Genomic DNA, 16665 nt, shown 5'->3' with positions numbered 1-16665 from the left:
TATACATCTTGCTGGCAGCAGACGGTGCAGTACGACTGCTGGCCGTAGTCATTTCCTGGGTGCTCGGCAGAAGACGTTGCAGTACGACTGCTGGCCATCGTCATCTCCTGGGTGCTCGGCAGAAGATGGTGCAGTACGACTGCCGGCAGAACTGAATCGCCATGAGACTAAACTTAAAAGGGAAATGAGCTGGCTGAATCACTTCCATGTTTGCCCAGGTGCCCCTGACCGACCTCACTGAGGTTGGCTAAAAGAGCACCCTGGAGTATGGCGACGATGGCTACCAGTCATACTGCACTGTCTGCTGCGAAAAGGCAATGAGCTGCTGCTGTGTAGCAATGCAGTACCGTGTCTGCCAGCACCCAGGAGACAAATGGTGAGCTGAGTGGGCTCCATGCTTGCTGTGGTATGGCGTCTGCATGGGTAACCCAGGAAAAAAGGCGCAAAACGATTGTCTGCCGTTGCTTTCATGGAGGGAGGGAAGGGGGTGCCTGACTATATGTACCCAGAACCATCCGCCACAATGTTTTTGCCCCATCAGGCCCTGGGATTTCTACCCAGAATTCAAATGGGCTGCGGGAACTGTGGGATAGCTACCCACTGTGCAACGCTCCTGAAGTCAACGGTTGTCACGGTACTGTGGACGCACTCTGCCGACTAAATGCACTTAGAGCATTTGTGTGGGGGGGGGGGGACACACAATTGACTGTATAAAAACGCTTTCTACAAAAGCGACTTCTATAAATTCGACCTAATTTCATAGTGTAGACATAGCCTTAGAAGCTGAATCGCTTAAGTGAAGAGACTCCTACACCAAGGGAAAATCTTCGTCAGCGTAGTTCATCCACCTCCCCAAGAGGCAGTAGCTATGTCGATGGGAGAAGCCATCCTGTCGACATAGCTCTGCCTACATGGGGGCGTTAGATTGGTATAAACTACATCGCTCAGGGGTGTGGATTTTTCATACCCCTGAGCAACGTAGTTATACCGATATAGTTCTGTAGTGTAGACCTGGCCTGAAATTGGAGACTATGGGTTTCCAGTATCAAAACCCTTTCAGCTATATTCATGTAAATACATCAAAGGGACAGAAGCCCAGAAAAGGAGGGGGGGAAAGACAACTCACAAACAATCGATGTGCTTTAGTTTTGTGTCCATGTGATGGGTGTGACTCACCACTGTGACACTCTCTGCTGGATGTCTGAGGACCAAACGTCCTCTTTATGACATAGCCCTCTGGCTGTGCTGCGCTCCCCACTCAGGACCAGCTCTAGGCACCAGCAAAGCAAGCACATACTTGGGGTGGAATAATTCCAGGGGCAGCATTCCAGACATTTTTTTTTTTGCTTGGGCAGTTGTACTCTCCGAGCTTGGAGCAGCAAAAAACCTAGAGCCAGCCCTGTCCCTACTTCCATGGGAATGGCAGTCCACTGTTCAGCCACTTCCCCAGTGGTGAGTGGGGGCCAGGGGGACCTGCGCCCATCCACTATTCCAGGTTCTGACCCAAGGACCCTGTGAGATGGCAGCCACATGCTGCATCCCCTCCAACCCCTTAGTCTACTTCCCAGGGCCACTTCCTGGCAGCCCCAGCACCTTCTCTGTCCATGTCTCAGGAACTCAATATGCCAGCAGTCAGGTGGGAGCTCACTCTGATCCAGATCCATCAAGGTGCTAGCTTCTGCAAGGCAGCCAATTCTCCATCTTCAAGCTACAGGGAGTGACTGAAGATGCTAGCTCTGCAGCCCTTCTTATATGGGCCAGCCCAGCCCGGATTGGCTGCTTCTCGCAGCCCCTCTCTAATTGGCTGCCTCCTGCGCAGACTCCCTAGGGCTCTCTTTATGAGGTAGTGTGGGGCATATGACCCATCACAGTCCCCGTCAGAAAACAGATACCTGCACATAAACCTGACCCACTGTTGTTAACCTGACACATTGCAGCATTAGTTCAATGCCAACTTGGAGGAAGGGCACCACCTGCTGCCTCACCACCACCACTTCGTGTGACACATTGATGTGACAGCCCCGTTTTGTGTCTGAGAGCTGACAAGATGGCCGCCTGAGCTTCCTGATTGGAGCCAAGTGCAGCAATGAACGGCAAGTGTCAGTGCACCAGCCCTAATTATTACTGCAGAGTGACGTGATTTGCACTGCAACATTGGCCATTGCATAACAAGAGCATCAGAGCCTTCCCAAAAGGCTCTGTCCTCCTCTTCCCACTCTGAGGCTCTGCCCCTTCCCCAGAGGTCCCACCCTGGCCAAGCCAGAAGCTGGAGTGGGGCCAAAAGCAGACCCCCTGCCCGTGTCCCCGCCCCTCGGGCCCCCTGCCCAAGGCAGGTGGAGGGACCCAGGCTCCCCACAGCTGCCCGCACTCCCCACTCCGCACTCCTGGCTCTGGCCGTGGGAGGGGCCTCGGAGCCACCACCCAGCCATGATAAGATACGTGCAGGCAGCTGTGGAGAGCTGCGATGTAGCCCCTCCACCTGCCTGCAGTGTGGGGGGGGGTCCACCAAGAGCAGCCCCAGGCCCTGGGCCCCCCACTCAGGGCAGGTGGAGGGACCCAGGCTCCCCACAGCTGCCTTCGTGGCTCTTCCCATGGTCAGGCTGTGGCTCTGAGGTCCCCCTCCCAGCCAGAGGCATGTTGGGAAGAGCTGCACAGGCAGCTGTGGGGAGCTGGCATGAAGTCGCATACCTTCCACCTCCACCTGCCCTGGGCTGGGCAGGGACATGGGTCAGGGGCTGCTCTCAGCCCCTCTTCCTTGCAGGCAGGTGGAGGGTTTGCATGGCCCACACCAGCTGCTGGCCTGGCCAGGGGGATGGGGCTGGGGCTGCTGTGGGGAAAAGTGGATGGGACAAGCCTGTCCACTTTCAAAAAGTGGGAGGGCTATGGTCCTCGCCCCACCCCTATTCCATGCCACTGTCATATAGAGTTCTGCTGCTGTGGGCTGCCATGCTGGACTTATCATTGGGGCCTTAAAGAAGCCATCATCTCCTGTTCGCCTGGCAGCTTTCTGAAACTTGATTGATGCTCCTTGCTTTCCTGGGCTTCCGTGAGAGGAAGAGTGTCATTTCCACAAGTTCTAATTAGAGGGAGAGCAAATGAGATGGCTGTTGCCTTTTGGCAATATTCACATCAGCACTTTATTGCATATTAATGAGAGCTAATTGTCCTTGGTGGCCAGCTTTTATGGAAACAGCACTGAATCCATTTGCATAATAGCGTGAAAGTGTTTTTGAGAGGCTAGGACCTTGGAAAGTTTGAAGAATCCTCTTCCCTTGCGAAGGGGCAGCAGTGCACTGGAACGCAAAGCCTGCTTTGAACTTTGCTTCCTGGACAAAGGCTCTGATTCCCGGCCAGCTCTCCACTTTGTTCCTGAATCAGAGCTTTCACTAGATCTCTGGGCTTCCACACTTTTTTTTTTTTTTTAACCCAAAGCTCCCTTTTAGATTCATGGATTCTAAGGGATCATTGTGATAAGCTAGTCTGACCTCCCGTGTAGCACAGAACTCCCGCAAAATAATTCCAAGAACAGGTATTTTAGGAAAACATTCAATTTGTTTTTAAAATGGTCAGTGATGGAGAATCCCCCACACCTGGCTGGATGGGTATATAGGTGCCCCTTCCTCCATTCACCCCAGCCTTGCATCCTGTGTGAGAGGAGTTCCTTTGTTGAGAATTTCTCAGATACTGTTTTGTATTCAGTTGCTAACAAACAGCATGGCCCATGTGTGCCGCTGCAGGCAGGTCTTACGTGGGCCTGGGAAGTGTACAGAGAGCCTCCCCAGCTTTCTGCACTGTCAGTCAGATTCCCTGTGCTAGAGAGAATTCCAGATGCTTGGAGAGTTCTGGGAGAGTGCGGCTCTGCACAGATCCCTATGCAGGGCAGGGAGCAAAGTATATAACCTCGCCCTCTTTGGAGAGTGTGAGGCTCACCTTGTTGGAAGAAATTTGGTCTTAGAATAAAGATGTGAGCATATGGGATTCACACTGCAACTTTTGCTTTCCTTGCTGATAGACGCTCATGGCCATCTGTTATTAGGTGTGCAAGACTAGCAGGGTGATCCCTTCGGGGGAAGTCACAGAGCTAACTTATTTCCTTTCTAAAGAGCTTGGCCCTGTCACTTGGGACAGGCCCTACTCTGCTAGTGGCCCAACTTATACCCCAACCAGGGAAATCCCAACCATCTGTGCAGGAACTCCATGAGCTTCTTTAGAGGTTCTTCATGGTGACACTGGATGGAGTTTGCCTCTCTGTGGAAGAAACAGAGGCTTTGGCCTCCAGATCATACAGATCTTCTGAGATATTAAAGTACTGGTGTCTGGGAGATCTGGTAAGGACCAATGCCACCCATGTGGCAGTTCTGTATTTGCACCAGCTCCAGAGTCCCCTGCCTGCTTTCTCTGGCTCCCTCTCTGTCTGCGTGGCTCCACTGACCTTCTCATGGGCAGGGAGAAATCCACACACACAGTGGGAGAATGCCCAGGCATGATCTGGGCTATTAATATTACATGGATTGTTTGCCATGGGTGTGCCTATCTCTCTGTAGTTCTCTGTGTCCTGATACCATGTCAGTGGGCTCTGGCACACTGTGCATTGGTTAGATTAAATGCAAACCAAACTTTTCCTGCAACAATATCCCTTTTTATTTGTTCAACCTGTCTGTGCACTGGTTTATAAAATTCTACATTGATTTATATAAAAAAACCCTCAATGACTGACCCTGGGATATATAAGTGGGAATTGCTGCAGTGATCTGAAGTCAAAGTAGTAATGGTTTGGGTACTCTGATCTATCTTGTCAGCCAGGTAAGCTTGCCATTGTGATAGACAGTCCCTTACACCAAAAAAATCACAAAAGTATTCAGGTTATTCCCAATCCCAAAGAACTAGTCACTTACCCAAGGCCAGTTGTGTCTTAGATCTCTCCCCAAAGACAATGCTTGTAGCTGATCCTATAACTATCTAAAGATTTATTATATTGGAAAAGGAAATGAGGTATTTACAAGATTAAAGGAGGTAAACATAGATACACACAAATGAGTTCCAATCTTAAGTTTAAAAAAGTAATAGAAGATTCTATAATAAGCAAGTTCTCTATGTCCTTTAGGGCTAACCCAGGCCAAGCAGTGGGGATCTTTTACTAATGTTTAGTACCCCATATCTCAATGTTTATACTTTGACCCGTTAAACTTTTACCCCCAATCGGGGAAATTGCAGATTATGTATTCCTTACGCCACCCGCTCCTAAACTGAATTTTGCACCCCTTGATAATCTGTACCTTATTCCCTAATAACCAGAAACTTCTATGCCTAAATTGTGTACCGTTTTCTTTTTACTTCAACATTATCTTAATAAAATTATTAAATCCTTGCCCCTTAGATTTGAAGCAGTATAAAAGATGCAATTCCTTCTTGTCAGGGCTTTTTATTCCTTGCCCTCTTCTGCTTTGAGTTGTCCATTCAGCTGTTGGGAGCAATTTACTTGTACAGCTCCTCTTCGTGGGGTGCGGGGGGGGGGGCGCAATCAACAAAATCTTTTGTCCTCTGATGTTTCACAATAGTTCATCTGGTGCTGATGGGCCTCCCTTGGTTGGGCAGAAGATACCAGTTTCCAACAGGAGATGTTATTTCACACCTGCTAATGCTTCTTTCCTGTCTGGTGATTTACAGTTAACAGAGCAAACCTCTTATGTATTACCTTATACATGGGCGGGGGGTATCATAGGCATGGGAAGGCTCTGCCTTCCCAAACAGCCTGACGTGTCCCCACCCATGCTCAGGCCCCATCCTGCCTTCTGTAAGATTGTTCCCGTTGTGTCAGAGGCTGGGGCAGGCAGGCTGGGGGCTGCGGTGCGCCCCCGGGGCCATGCCACGCCATCCATCCTCCCGGTGCTGAGGCCGTGCTGCCTGCCTGTCTGCCCACCCAGCAGACAGCTGGGGCTGGAACTGGCAGCTTGGCCTGGGGGCACTTTCAGGAGAGAGGGGGCCGGCCTGCCAGGAGTCGGACCGGGCGGCGTAGCCTGAGGAGGCTGGGGCCGTGCTGTCTGGCACTTGGGGGCTGGAGCTGCCCTGCCTGGTGTGGCAGGAAGCGGGGCTGGGGGCACTAGCCTGGGACAGGGGACAGTGGCCACAGTGGGGGCTAGGCTCCGGTGGGCACGGAAGGGGCGTGGCCTTGGGCAGAAGGGGCGGGGCGGGGCTAGCCAGGGGTTCATCCACTGCCCATGACCTTATATCGTGGGATACAGATGTTATAAGTGAGATTAATGCATGCAGCAACTCACACACATTTCTTAAAAGCTTAACACATTCTTATAATTCTAATACCTTTTTTAACAATACTAACCCACAGGTGAGCCAGACAGCTTCCCGCTATGTAATGGCCAGTATTCAGTTGAGACTGAGGGGTTTTGGCATGAGCTGTCACCTGGTCTGCCACATCACAGCTGGATTCTTGAAAGAGCAGAATTGTGTTGGTATTTGAATGGGATATCTCAGAAGGAAAAAAATTCTGTGTCAGATTGTGGCAGGGGTGCTGCTACAGAAGCCCTTAATCAGCTCCTTCCATTCCAGCCCCAATCATAGGGAAACCGCCCTATGTTTGCCTGGTAACTGACCACACCTGCCAGCCTCATTAGCAGGAGCTAGCTATAAGGCTGGAAGGAAGTGAGAGAAAGGGACTAAGAGTGGGAGGTCATGTTCAGAGGGAGTAGGAGCCTCCTAGTCTGTTGCTGGCCAGGCCTGTGGTAGGCCAAGCAGTTGTAAAGCCTGTATATAGTTGGAAACTGGGGGTGGAAAACTGATCATGAATAAAGAACATGGGTGTTGCACCAGACTTAAGTGTCCCTGATTAATGGAGGAGAGGGGCCAAGGGCCTAAATCTGGAAGGGTGCTGTGGGTGCCTTGTTGCCCACATGTACAATTTTTGTGAATAAGCCTTTTAATAATAGGCTCAAATAGGACAACTACTGAAACAGTAGCTTCTCTTTTCACTTAAGAAGTAGCCCTCCTGTTTTTTGGATGCAGAGGTGTGGGGCTCAGTTCCATGCTGGAATGGATATCTCACAAATTCAGATAATCCTGTGTAGATGTTTTAATTTACTGGGGGCCAGATTCTCAGATGATGTGAATCAGAATCTACACCAATTACACTAGCTGAGAACCTGCCCTTAGGTTCTGTGGCAATCTGAGCCTTGATCATCTAAAATAAAACGTAATAATTGTAAGTCAAATCATGAGACACTTTTTCAGTTTTCACCCAGTTCTTCCTTACACATTGAAGTCCATAAGAGTTTTGCATGAGGAAGGATCCTAGAATCTGGCCATATTTCTGACCAAAGGGAATTAATTTTTATATCAGGGAAGCTAGCAATGCAGTGGAGAAAACAAAGGAACGTCATGAAGGAAAGGCCGTCTACATGCCAATGAACCTGATTTGCATTTAGGCTACAGTTGTGAAGATACATCACTGTTAAACAGCAGCTAGGAGAAAAGTCTGAATTTTGCACTCACCTAATCTATTGTTATGATCTGCCAACCTTCTGTCCCTCTTCTACAACTGTTAACTACACTGGACTCACTTCTGGTTGTGCAGCGGAAGCCAATTAAAAATGTTACCCATGCTAATTGAATAAGGATGCTTGAATAGAAGTATGACCTCATGTCTAAAATGGTAATGAGGGCTGTTAAAACCCCACAACAAAGAATTAAAGAGGAAATAGAAGCTAAGGTGATGAGGAGAACCATTGCAGAGTGACATGATGTAATACCCATCAGCCAGAGCACTGTGAGAGAGAAAAAATGTAGAGATGTTAGACTTTTAATCCTACTTAATAAATAGACTGGTCCAGTGTCGATAGCTAAACTGTCACTCAGACCCCCATTCAGCAAAGCACTTAAGCATATTCATAGGTCCATAGATTTCAGAGCCAGAAGGGACCATTGTGATCATCTAGTCTGACCCCCTGTACAACACATAGAACTTCCCCCAAATAATTCCCAGAGCAGATCTTTTAGTAAAACATCCAATCTCGATTTAAAAATTGTCAATGATGGAGAATCCACCACTACCCTGGGTAATTGTTCCAATGGCTAATTAATCTCTGCTAAATTTTACGCTTTATTTCTAGACTGAAATTATGTTTAATTTAAGCATGCAAGCAATCTCTTCCCTGTTAAATAAAGCACTTAAGACCATACTTAAATTGCATTAAATTTCAGGTGATTGTGTTGCTGCTTGTGTTATTGCTTTGTTTATTTAATGAATTTGTTATTTGCTGGAATGAGATGAATCCCCAAGAAGTCAGCTGCAGCCCCCATGGAAGGATCCAGTATAGATTTGCCCTGGAATTCTTCTGCTGCTAAATAATGAGATCATGGCTGAAAGCAGCCAGTTCATGATGCTGCATAGACTGTAGCCACACACATGGAACTTGAAGGGTGCTCTCACTGGAGAGCCCCCTCTTCCGAATGGGAGCAAGAAGAGTCGTGTGACAGAGTCAGTATGGCACCCCCAAACCTCTGAATCTGAGCAGGGATGGGCCTCCGCAGAAGGGCTCTTTCTGGTGTGCTTGTTCAAGCCACTGGTAAGACCTTGTTTGGAATACGGTATACAATTCTAGTCACCCATGTTTGAATTTAAATTGGAACAGCTGCAGAACAGAGCTACTAGGGTAATCAGGGGAATGGAGGGCCTGTGTTATGAGAGGAGACTGGAAGAGTTTGGCTTGTTTAGACTAGCAAAAAGAAGGCTAAGGGGATATGATTGCTCTCTAGAAATACAGTAGGGGTAAATGCCATGGAGGGTGAGGTGCTATTTAAGTTAACTGACAATGTTGGCACCAAAAAAATGGCTATATGCTGGCCACGAACGAATTTAGACAGGAAATGTAAAGGTTTCTAACAGAGGGGTGGAGTTGTGGGAGTAAACAACATAACTCATTTTAAGAAGAGCTGGACAAATTTGTGAGAGCAGTTGTATGCCAGGGTTGCTTGTGATGGAGGGGGGACAGGGCCCAACAGCCCAGGGCTCACTTCAGGTTTATGGCCTGTGCCCCTAAGTGTCATCCTTCAGGGGTCCAGCTGTTTTTCCCCAATGTATTCTGAGAGGGCGGGTTTTAAATATATTCTTCCTCAGAAGGATCATGGATGATGATGGCTAGAGATGGGACACTGGGCAGGGCAACCAGGGCTCTGGGATGGCACAGAATATTCACTTTCTCTATTCTCAAGCTCATGCTTGGCTGGCTGGTTCTTGCTCACATGCTCAGGGTCTAACCGATCGCCATATGTGGAGTCAGGAAGGAATTTTCCCCCAGATCAGACTAGCAGTGACCTTGGGGGGTTTTCACCTTCCTCTGCATTGTGTGGGTATAGGTCTCTTGCAGGATTATCTGAGTATATCTGACTGAATCATTTCCCTGCCATTTCAGGGGCCTCGAGCACTGGTGCATCTTGCTCGCTCCTATTCTGTGCCTGGAGCCCGTAATAATCTAGTCTCCTGTGGATCTTATTTTCTTTGGTCTAATTTCCATTGTTGGGTTTAGTGGTAGGTGCTGGGTGGCGTTGTGACAGATTTTTGTTACCAGTCTGCCTGGGTCCACAGTTGATCAGGCTGGGGCCACAGGATCTTTTTGGGGAGGAGATGACGAGGCACACCAAGTGTCTAAATTTAAAAGCTTTATTAATAAAATAATAAAGTAACAACAGAGAGTGTTGGGAACACTCTCATGTCACTCAGGGGAAGAAAGAAAGTGTTAATGTTCCAAGCCTTAACCCACTTTCATACTCACACCTGCACGACCCAGACTGGCCAAGTCTGGGTGTAATGTCAGAAGAAGTGAAGGGGGGGGAGAGGTGGACGGGAGTGCTGTCCTGGGCCCAGGCCATCCAAGGATCTTCTGTGCTCTCCGAGTTGCTCCAACTCTCAGGAGGGTTTTAAGTCTTGGACTCCTTGGGGGTGGGGGAGGGGGACGACAGGGGGGAAGGTAATCCACTCAGGGACCTCTGCTTTTGGTGCTCTTTGTGCCAGTCCAAACCGGCTTGCTGTGGCCTCCTTGGTTTCCCAAACATCCCGGCTCTGGAGACTTTGTTTTCCCTTCTATTGGTCTTCGCTGTCGCCGTCTCATTTGCTCTCACTGTTCTCGCTGCTATCTCTGCAGCTCTGCTCAACTTAGTTCTCCTCTTCTCACGGCTGGGCAGCTACTGATTTCTCATCAAGCCTATGACCTTGGGCCAGGGCCAGCGTCTTAGCTTCACATGGAGCTAGCTGAAGTGTTGAGTTAACCCATTCTCTGCTCTTCTTCTTTCTACCCCCGGCCTCTTGTATTCTGCAAAGGAAACTTCCACTCTCCACTCACACATCTTTGACCCTCCCCAAAATGCTTTGCGATGCTTGCAACAGTGTTAGCCACATACAATGCTGATCTGCCTTCCCTGGAGACTCCCTGAGGGATGGGGGGCGATTGGAGTGTGACAGCATTGGTGGCCTGTGATACAGTGGATGTCAGCCCAGATGACATAGTAGTCTCTTCTGGCCTTCAACTCCATGACTCTGTTCTTTCCCTCCTGCACCAGAATGAAATCCTGGCAGGGGATTCCCCTCTTGCAAGTGCTCTGGCGGCGCAGCCACAGCATCCCCAGCCCCAGAGGCCCAGGCAGTATGGCCGCAGCACCTCCAGCTCCTGTGCGGCCAACCCCAAAATGCCGGGCGGTGCGGTCTGAGCGCCAGGCGGGCAGCATGGTCCCAGCACCAGCCGCCCCCAGTCCCTGCGGGAGGCAGGCCAGCCAGCCCCAGCCAGCCAGGGCAGAGCACTGGGAACTGCAGGAGGGGGCCTGGCCTGGGGGCGGAGTGTAGGCGGGGCCACGCTAGGATGTTTGGGGAGGCACAGCCTCCCCCTGCCTATGATACCCACCACCCATGTGGACAGCCTTCTAAAGTTCTGCAGCCCTGCTAAATTCCCCACTTCCCCCTTGCTCAGAAATACTCCCGGCTACGAATGATTTAATAACTTCTAGACAATCAGTCCTTTGGGGCTGTGTCTTGGCATGCGCTTGTGCAGTACCCAGCATAAAGGGGCCCCAATCCTGATCAGGGCCTCTGGGCACTACTGTGATATAAGTGTTAAATACTAATCATTTAAACCATATGGACCCTAGAGATGGTACATTTTACTCCATGTGCCATCTCAAATAACCTGCACCTGTAATCATTGCTGTTCATTTCAGTTATAGGGTGAATGGCCTTCTCTGTGGCCCACAGGTGCTGTCTTCATTGCAGACCTACAGCAGTTTGGGGAGTGGGGAGAAGCTGAGGCTGTATCCATACAGCAGTGGAGGAGGCTGCCACCTGGTGATGAAACAGTAAGATTGTCATGTTATTTGAAGAGGATCACTACAGCTGATTTATTCAGACCGGTATGGACAGCCAACAAGACACTGCCTTGGCTGGGTGAGGGGAGGTGGAGGATTGCACACGTACGGTGTGGGTTCCTGCTGTGACAGAGAATGCCTGTTAAATGGATGCCACCACATAACTGGTTGCGTGTAACAGTGTCACTGGCTGCAGGCCCCCGGCACACCTGAGACATGGGGGAAATGAGATGAATTTCAAGCTTGCTATTGACAGGTTTCAACGTAGCAGCCTTGTTAGTCTGTATCCGCAAAAAGAACAGGAGTACTTGTGGCACCTTAGAGACTAACAAATTTATTAGAGCACAAGCTTTTGTGAGCTACAGCTCACTTCATCGGATGCATAGATTGGAATATATAGTAAGATATATATACATACAGATAAGTTGGAAGTTACCATACAAACTGTGAGAGGCTAATTAGTTAAGATGAGCTATTATCAGCAGGAGAAAAAAAACAACTTTTGTAGTGATAATCAAGACAGTTGACAAGAAGGTGTGAGGATACTTAAGGAAATAGATTCAATATGTGTAATGACCCAGCCACTCCCAGTCTCTATTCAAACCCAAGTTAAGGGTATCTAGTTTGCATATTAATTCAAGCTCAGCAGTTTCTCGTTGGAGTCTGTTTTTGAAGCTTTTCTGTTGCAAAATTGCCACCCTTAAATCTTTTACTGAGTGGCCACAGAGGTTGAAGTGTTTTCCTACTGGTTTTTGAATGTTATTATTCCTGATGTCAGATTTGTGTCCATTTATTCTTTTGCGTAGAGACCGTCAGATTTGGCCAATGTACATGGCAGAGGGGCATTGCTGGCACATGATGGCATATATCACATTGGTAGATGTGCAGGTGAACGAGCCACTGATGGCGTTGGCTAATGTGATTAGGTCCTATTATGGTGTCACTTGAATAAATATGTGGACAGAGTTGGCATTGGGCTTTGTTGCAAGGATAGGTTCCTGGGTCAGTATTTTTGTTGTGTGGTGTGTAGTTGCTGGTGAATATTTGCTTCAGGTTGGGGGGCTGTCTGTAAGTGATGACTGGTCTGTCTCCCAAGATCTGTGAGAGTGAGGAATCATTTTTCAGGATAGGTTGTAAATCTTTGATAATGCGCTGGAGAGGTTTTAGTTGGGGGCTGAAGGTGATGGCTAGTGGCGTTCTGTTATTTTCTTTGTTGCACCTGTCCCGTAGTAGGTGACTTCTGGGTACTCTTCTGGCTCTGTCAATGTGTTTCTTCACTTCAGCAGGTGAGTATTGTAGTTTTAAGGATGCTTGTTAGATATCTTGTTTGTCTCTGTCTGAGGGATTGGAGCAAATGCAGTTGTATCTTAGAGCTTGGCTATAGACAATGGATAGTGTGGTGTGTCCTGGATGGAAGCTGGAGACATGTAGGTAGGAATAGCGGTCAGTAGGTTTCCGGTATAGGGTGGTGTTTATGTGACCATTGCTTATTAGCACAGTAGTGTCCAGGAAATGGACCGCTTGTGTGGATTGGTCTAGGCTGAGGTTGATGGTGGGATGGAAATTGTTGAAATCATGGTGGAATTCCTCAAGGGCTTCTTTTCCATGGGTCCAGATGGTGAAGATGTCATCAGTGTAGCACAAGTAGAGTAGGGGTGTTAGGGGACGAGAGCTGAGGAAGCGTTGTTCTAAGTCAGCCATAAAAATGTTAGCATACTGTGGGGCCATGCGGGCACCCATAGCAGTGCCGCTGACTTGAAGGTATATATTGTCCCCAAATGTGAAATAGTTGTGAGTGAGGACAAAGTCACAAAGTTCAGCCACCAGGTTTGCCGTGACATTATCGGGGATACTGTTCCTGACGGCTTGTAGTCCATCTTTGTGTGGAATGTTGATGTAGAGGGCTTCTGCATCCATAGTGGCCAGGAGGGTGTTTTCTGGAAGATCTCCGAAGGATTGTAGTTTCCTCAGGAAGTCAGTGGTGTCTTGAAGACAGCTGGGAGTGCTGGTAGCGTAGGGCCTGAGGAGAGAGTCCACATAGCCAGACAATCCCGCTGTCAGGGTGCCAATGCCTGAGATGATGGAGTGTCCAGGATTTCCAGGTTTATGGATCTTGGGAAGCAGATAGAAAGAATACCCCTGGTCAGGGTTCTAGGCATGTGTCTGCACAGATCTGTTCCTGTGCTTTTTCAGGGAGTTTCTTGAGCAGATGGTGTAGTTTCTTTTGGTAATCCTCAGTGGGATCAGAGGATAATGGCCTGTAGAATGTGGAGTTAGAGAGCTGCCTAGCAGCCTCTTGTTCATATTCCAACTTATTCATGATGACGACAGCACCTCCTTTGTCAGCCTTTTTGATTATGATGTCAGAGTTGTTCCTGAGGCTGTGGATGGCGTTGTGTTCAGCATGGCTGAGGTTATGGGGCAAGTGATGCTGCTTTTCCACAATATCAGCCCGTGCACGTCGACAGAAGCAATCTGTGTAGCAGTCCAGTCTGTTGTTTTGACCTTCAGGAGGAGTCCACGCAGAATCCTTTTTGTAGTGTTGGTAGGAAGGATTCTGTGGGTTAGTATTTTTAAAAAATCTAGGCAAGCCATTTACAACACAAACTTTGCTTCTCTACAGAGGAAAAAGGACACTAAACTATTTAAACTACTACATGCCACAAGGAACCACAATAGTGGTTCCCTTAACCTACTCAACAATATTGTTAATCTTTCCAGCTATACTCTTAGCTCAGCAGAAGAGCCTGTCCTATCTCGGGGCCTCTCCTTTTGTCCCTCCAGGCCCACGAACATGATACAGTTCTGTGGTGACCTAGAATCCTACTTTTGACGTCTCCGACTCAAACAATATTTCCAACACACCTCTGAACAACATGCTAACCCACAGAATCTGACATCAGGAATCATAACATTCAAAAGCCGGTAGGAGAACACTTCAGCCTCTGTGGCCACTCAGTAAAAGATTTAAGGGTGGCAATTTTGCAACAGAAAAGCTTAAAAAACAGACTCCAATGAGAAACTGCTGAGCTTGAATTAATATGCAAACTAGATACCCTTAACTTGGGTTTGAATGGAGACTGGGAGTGGCTGGGTCATTACACATATTTTGAATCTATTTCCTTAAGTTAAGTATCCTCACACCTTCTTGTCAACTGTCTAAATGTGCCATCTTGATTATCACTACAAAAGTTGTTATTTTTCTCCTGCTGATAATAGCTCATCTTAACTAATTAGCCTCTCACAATTTGTATGGTAACTTCCAACTTATCTGTATGTATATATATATCTATCTATCTTACTATATGTTCCAATCTATGCATCCGATGAAGTGAGCTGTAGCTCACGAAAGCTTGTGCTCTTAATAAATTTGTTAGTCTCTAAGAAGCCACAAGTCCTCCTTTTCTTTTTAAGATTGTTATTGTCACTGGAAAAACGTGAGTTGCTGGAGGAATTTGGCCCAGTGTTGGCCTCCCTCCCACTGCAGGACTGACTGCTGTCTTCCCCGCTGCCCAGAAAACAGGGCCGAATGAAGACTAAGGATGTGCTATGGAGCCTGGATTCAACTGCTCTGACTTGTGTGACAGCTACTCCAGTTGGAACAGCCAGGTGTGGAGGCAGAGGACCTTGCGGGATCTCTGCACGATAACGATTGTACGTACCAAGATGGGGACTGGGCTACTCTGACCTTGAATGCCAGGTTCTACTCAGAGGAATGAGTTTGGGGGCGGCCTCTGGGGAGGAGGAGCACACTAGAAAACTTCTTAGGGGAAACTTCTCCCCAATGGGAGTGAGGACTCTTGGCTTGTGGAGCAGTCTCCCAAGGGAAAGGAAGGAAACCCCAATACTTGCAGTCTTTAAAACTTGTCTGGATAAAAGCTTGGTGGGTAGAGTGCAAGGAACCAGCCTGGGGAAACATCCAAGGAATTTGAAAGAGTCTTTCCCAGTGAGCTAATGTGAATGTGGAACTGAAATGACGTTCCATCCCCTTGACCTCCCACCTTCCCAGGAACTTGAAAGTGCCTGTCAAATATTAATAAAAAGGGATTTAATTAAAAGCCAAAGCCCATAATAGATGGGACCTCCCCTCCCCCGCCCCGTAAGTCATTGAGCTCTTGGGGATGATACAGGAATGGTCTTAGTTGGCTAAGTCTATTTTGATATAATTTTGGAAGAAGAATGTAAGCCATTGTTTCCAGTCTGGAGCTGCTGTCTGTGTGCCTGTCAGCATTCACATGGGCCCAGCTGGGCATGAATGCCACTTGGCCTTCTACTGAACCCCATGCTAAGCTCCACACTGACCTTTAATTAGAAGATTAAAGCTCTTTGGCTCCCCTAGCTCTGACTGCTTTATTACAACTAATACTCCCCTGTCTGGGCCATGAGTTATACTCCACTCACCTGCCACTGAAATGCTCCCCCAGAGTTCAGAGTCCTGGGACCTCCAACAGAGCCAGGATTGTTTTTGGTGTGTGTGTGGAGGAGAGGAACAGCACTGCTGGGCTTCCCCAGCTGGTTCCTGAGATAGAGTTTGCAACCGTGCTTCAGGCAGGGGCTGCTCAAGACAATCTGCTGCCCTAGGCAGAACATCACTGTGATCCCCGCCCCCACTACTTCCTTATAGCAGCATGCTCCTCCATAAACAGGCTGCCCTGGAAGGTCCCCCACTAGGATCCACCAACCCTAAGGGCCAGCAGTCCTGCCCAGCCCCACTCTGCATTAGGGATCTAGCCCCAAGAGCACTTGCAGTGTATGGCTCCATCTGTTCCCCCTCTCCATTCAGCTCTGGCCCTCCCAGCTCGAGTGTACCCCTCTGGGTGTCAATCCAAAGTGCCGGGGGAGCTGCACCAGGATGGAGGGGAAGTCCCTGATGTGAGGCTGCGGGGGAGGGTAGCTATTCAATACATGGTGGAACAATGGGGGATAATACAGGGGGACTGGAGTCTGGACAGGGGGTGGGGATGGGGGCCAGGACATGGGACAGATGGGGTGGGGTTCAGGACATACCGGGGAGACAAAAGGGCTAGGGGAGTAGGACATAGAGGTAAGATGGGGGACTAGGAAAACAGGGGCAGGGAGTAGATCATGGGGCAGATAGCATGGGGGATAGGTCACAGGGCAGATGGGGCAAGATGCTAGAGAATGGGGCCAGTGGCTTGGAGGAGAGCACCCCAGGGAAGATAGGGTTGGGAGGGCGGCAGGACACAGTGGGACAGGACCCTGGGGGAGGGGAATGACTGGGGGGGCAGACCCCAAGGCATCAGGGGGCAGATGAGGTGGAAGGTAGATGTGGGGGCAGAA

The 16665-nt window shown here is 48.8% G+C and overlaps 1 protein-coding gene and 1 long non-coding RNA gene across 2 annotated transcripts in view; one reads left to right on the top strand and one right to left on the bottom strand.

Moving 5' to 3' along the window:
* Positions 1-2938: 2938 nt before the first annotated feature.
* Positions 2939-10756, bottom strand: LOC122459724. Its single transcript, XR_006280586.1, has 4 exons — positions 9786-10756; positions 6341-6447; positions 4896-4959; positions 2939-3076 (listed from the first exon to the last, which is right to left on the bottom strand). It is a non-coding gene; the product is annotated as an uncharacterized LOC122459724 (long non-coding RNA).
* Positions 10757-11186: 430 nt separating this feature from the next.
* GPR156 (G protein-coupled receptor 156) overlaps positions 11187-16665 on the top strand; it is a 35697-nt gene continuing 30218 nt past the window's right edge. Inside the window, 2 exon segments of the mRNA XM_043512591.1 lie at positions 11187-11355; positions 14779-15018. Of these exon segments, the coding sequence (XP_043368526.1) occupies positions 14914-15018 (105 nt within the window). The 5' untranslated portion in view covers positions 11187-11355; positions 14779-14913.

Source organism: Dermochelys coriacea, chromosome 1 (genome assembly GCF_009764565.3).
Source record: "Dermochelys coriacea isolate rDerCor1 chromosome 1, rDerCor1.pri.v4, whole genome shotgun sequence".
NCBI lineage: Eukaryota > Metazoa > Chordata > Testudines > Dermochelyidae > Dermochelys > Dermochelys coriacea.
The sequence above is the reverse complement of the archived record's forward strand: the minus strand, read 5'-3'. Positions and strand labels throughout refer to the sequence as shown.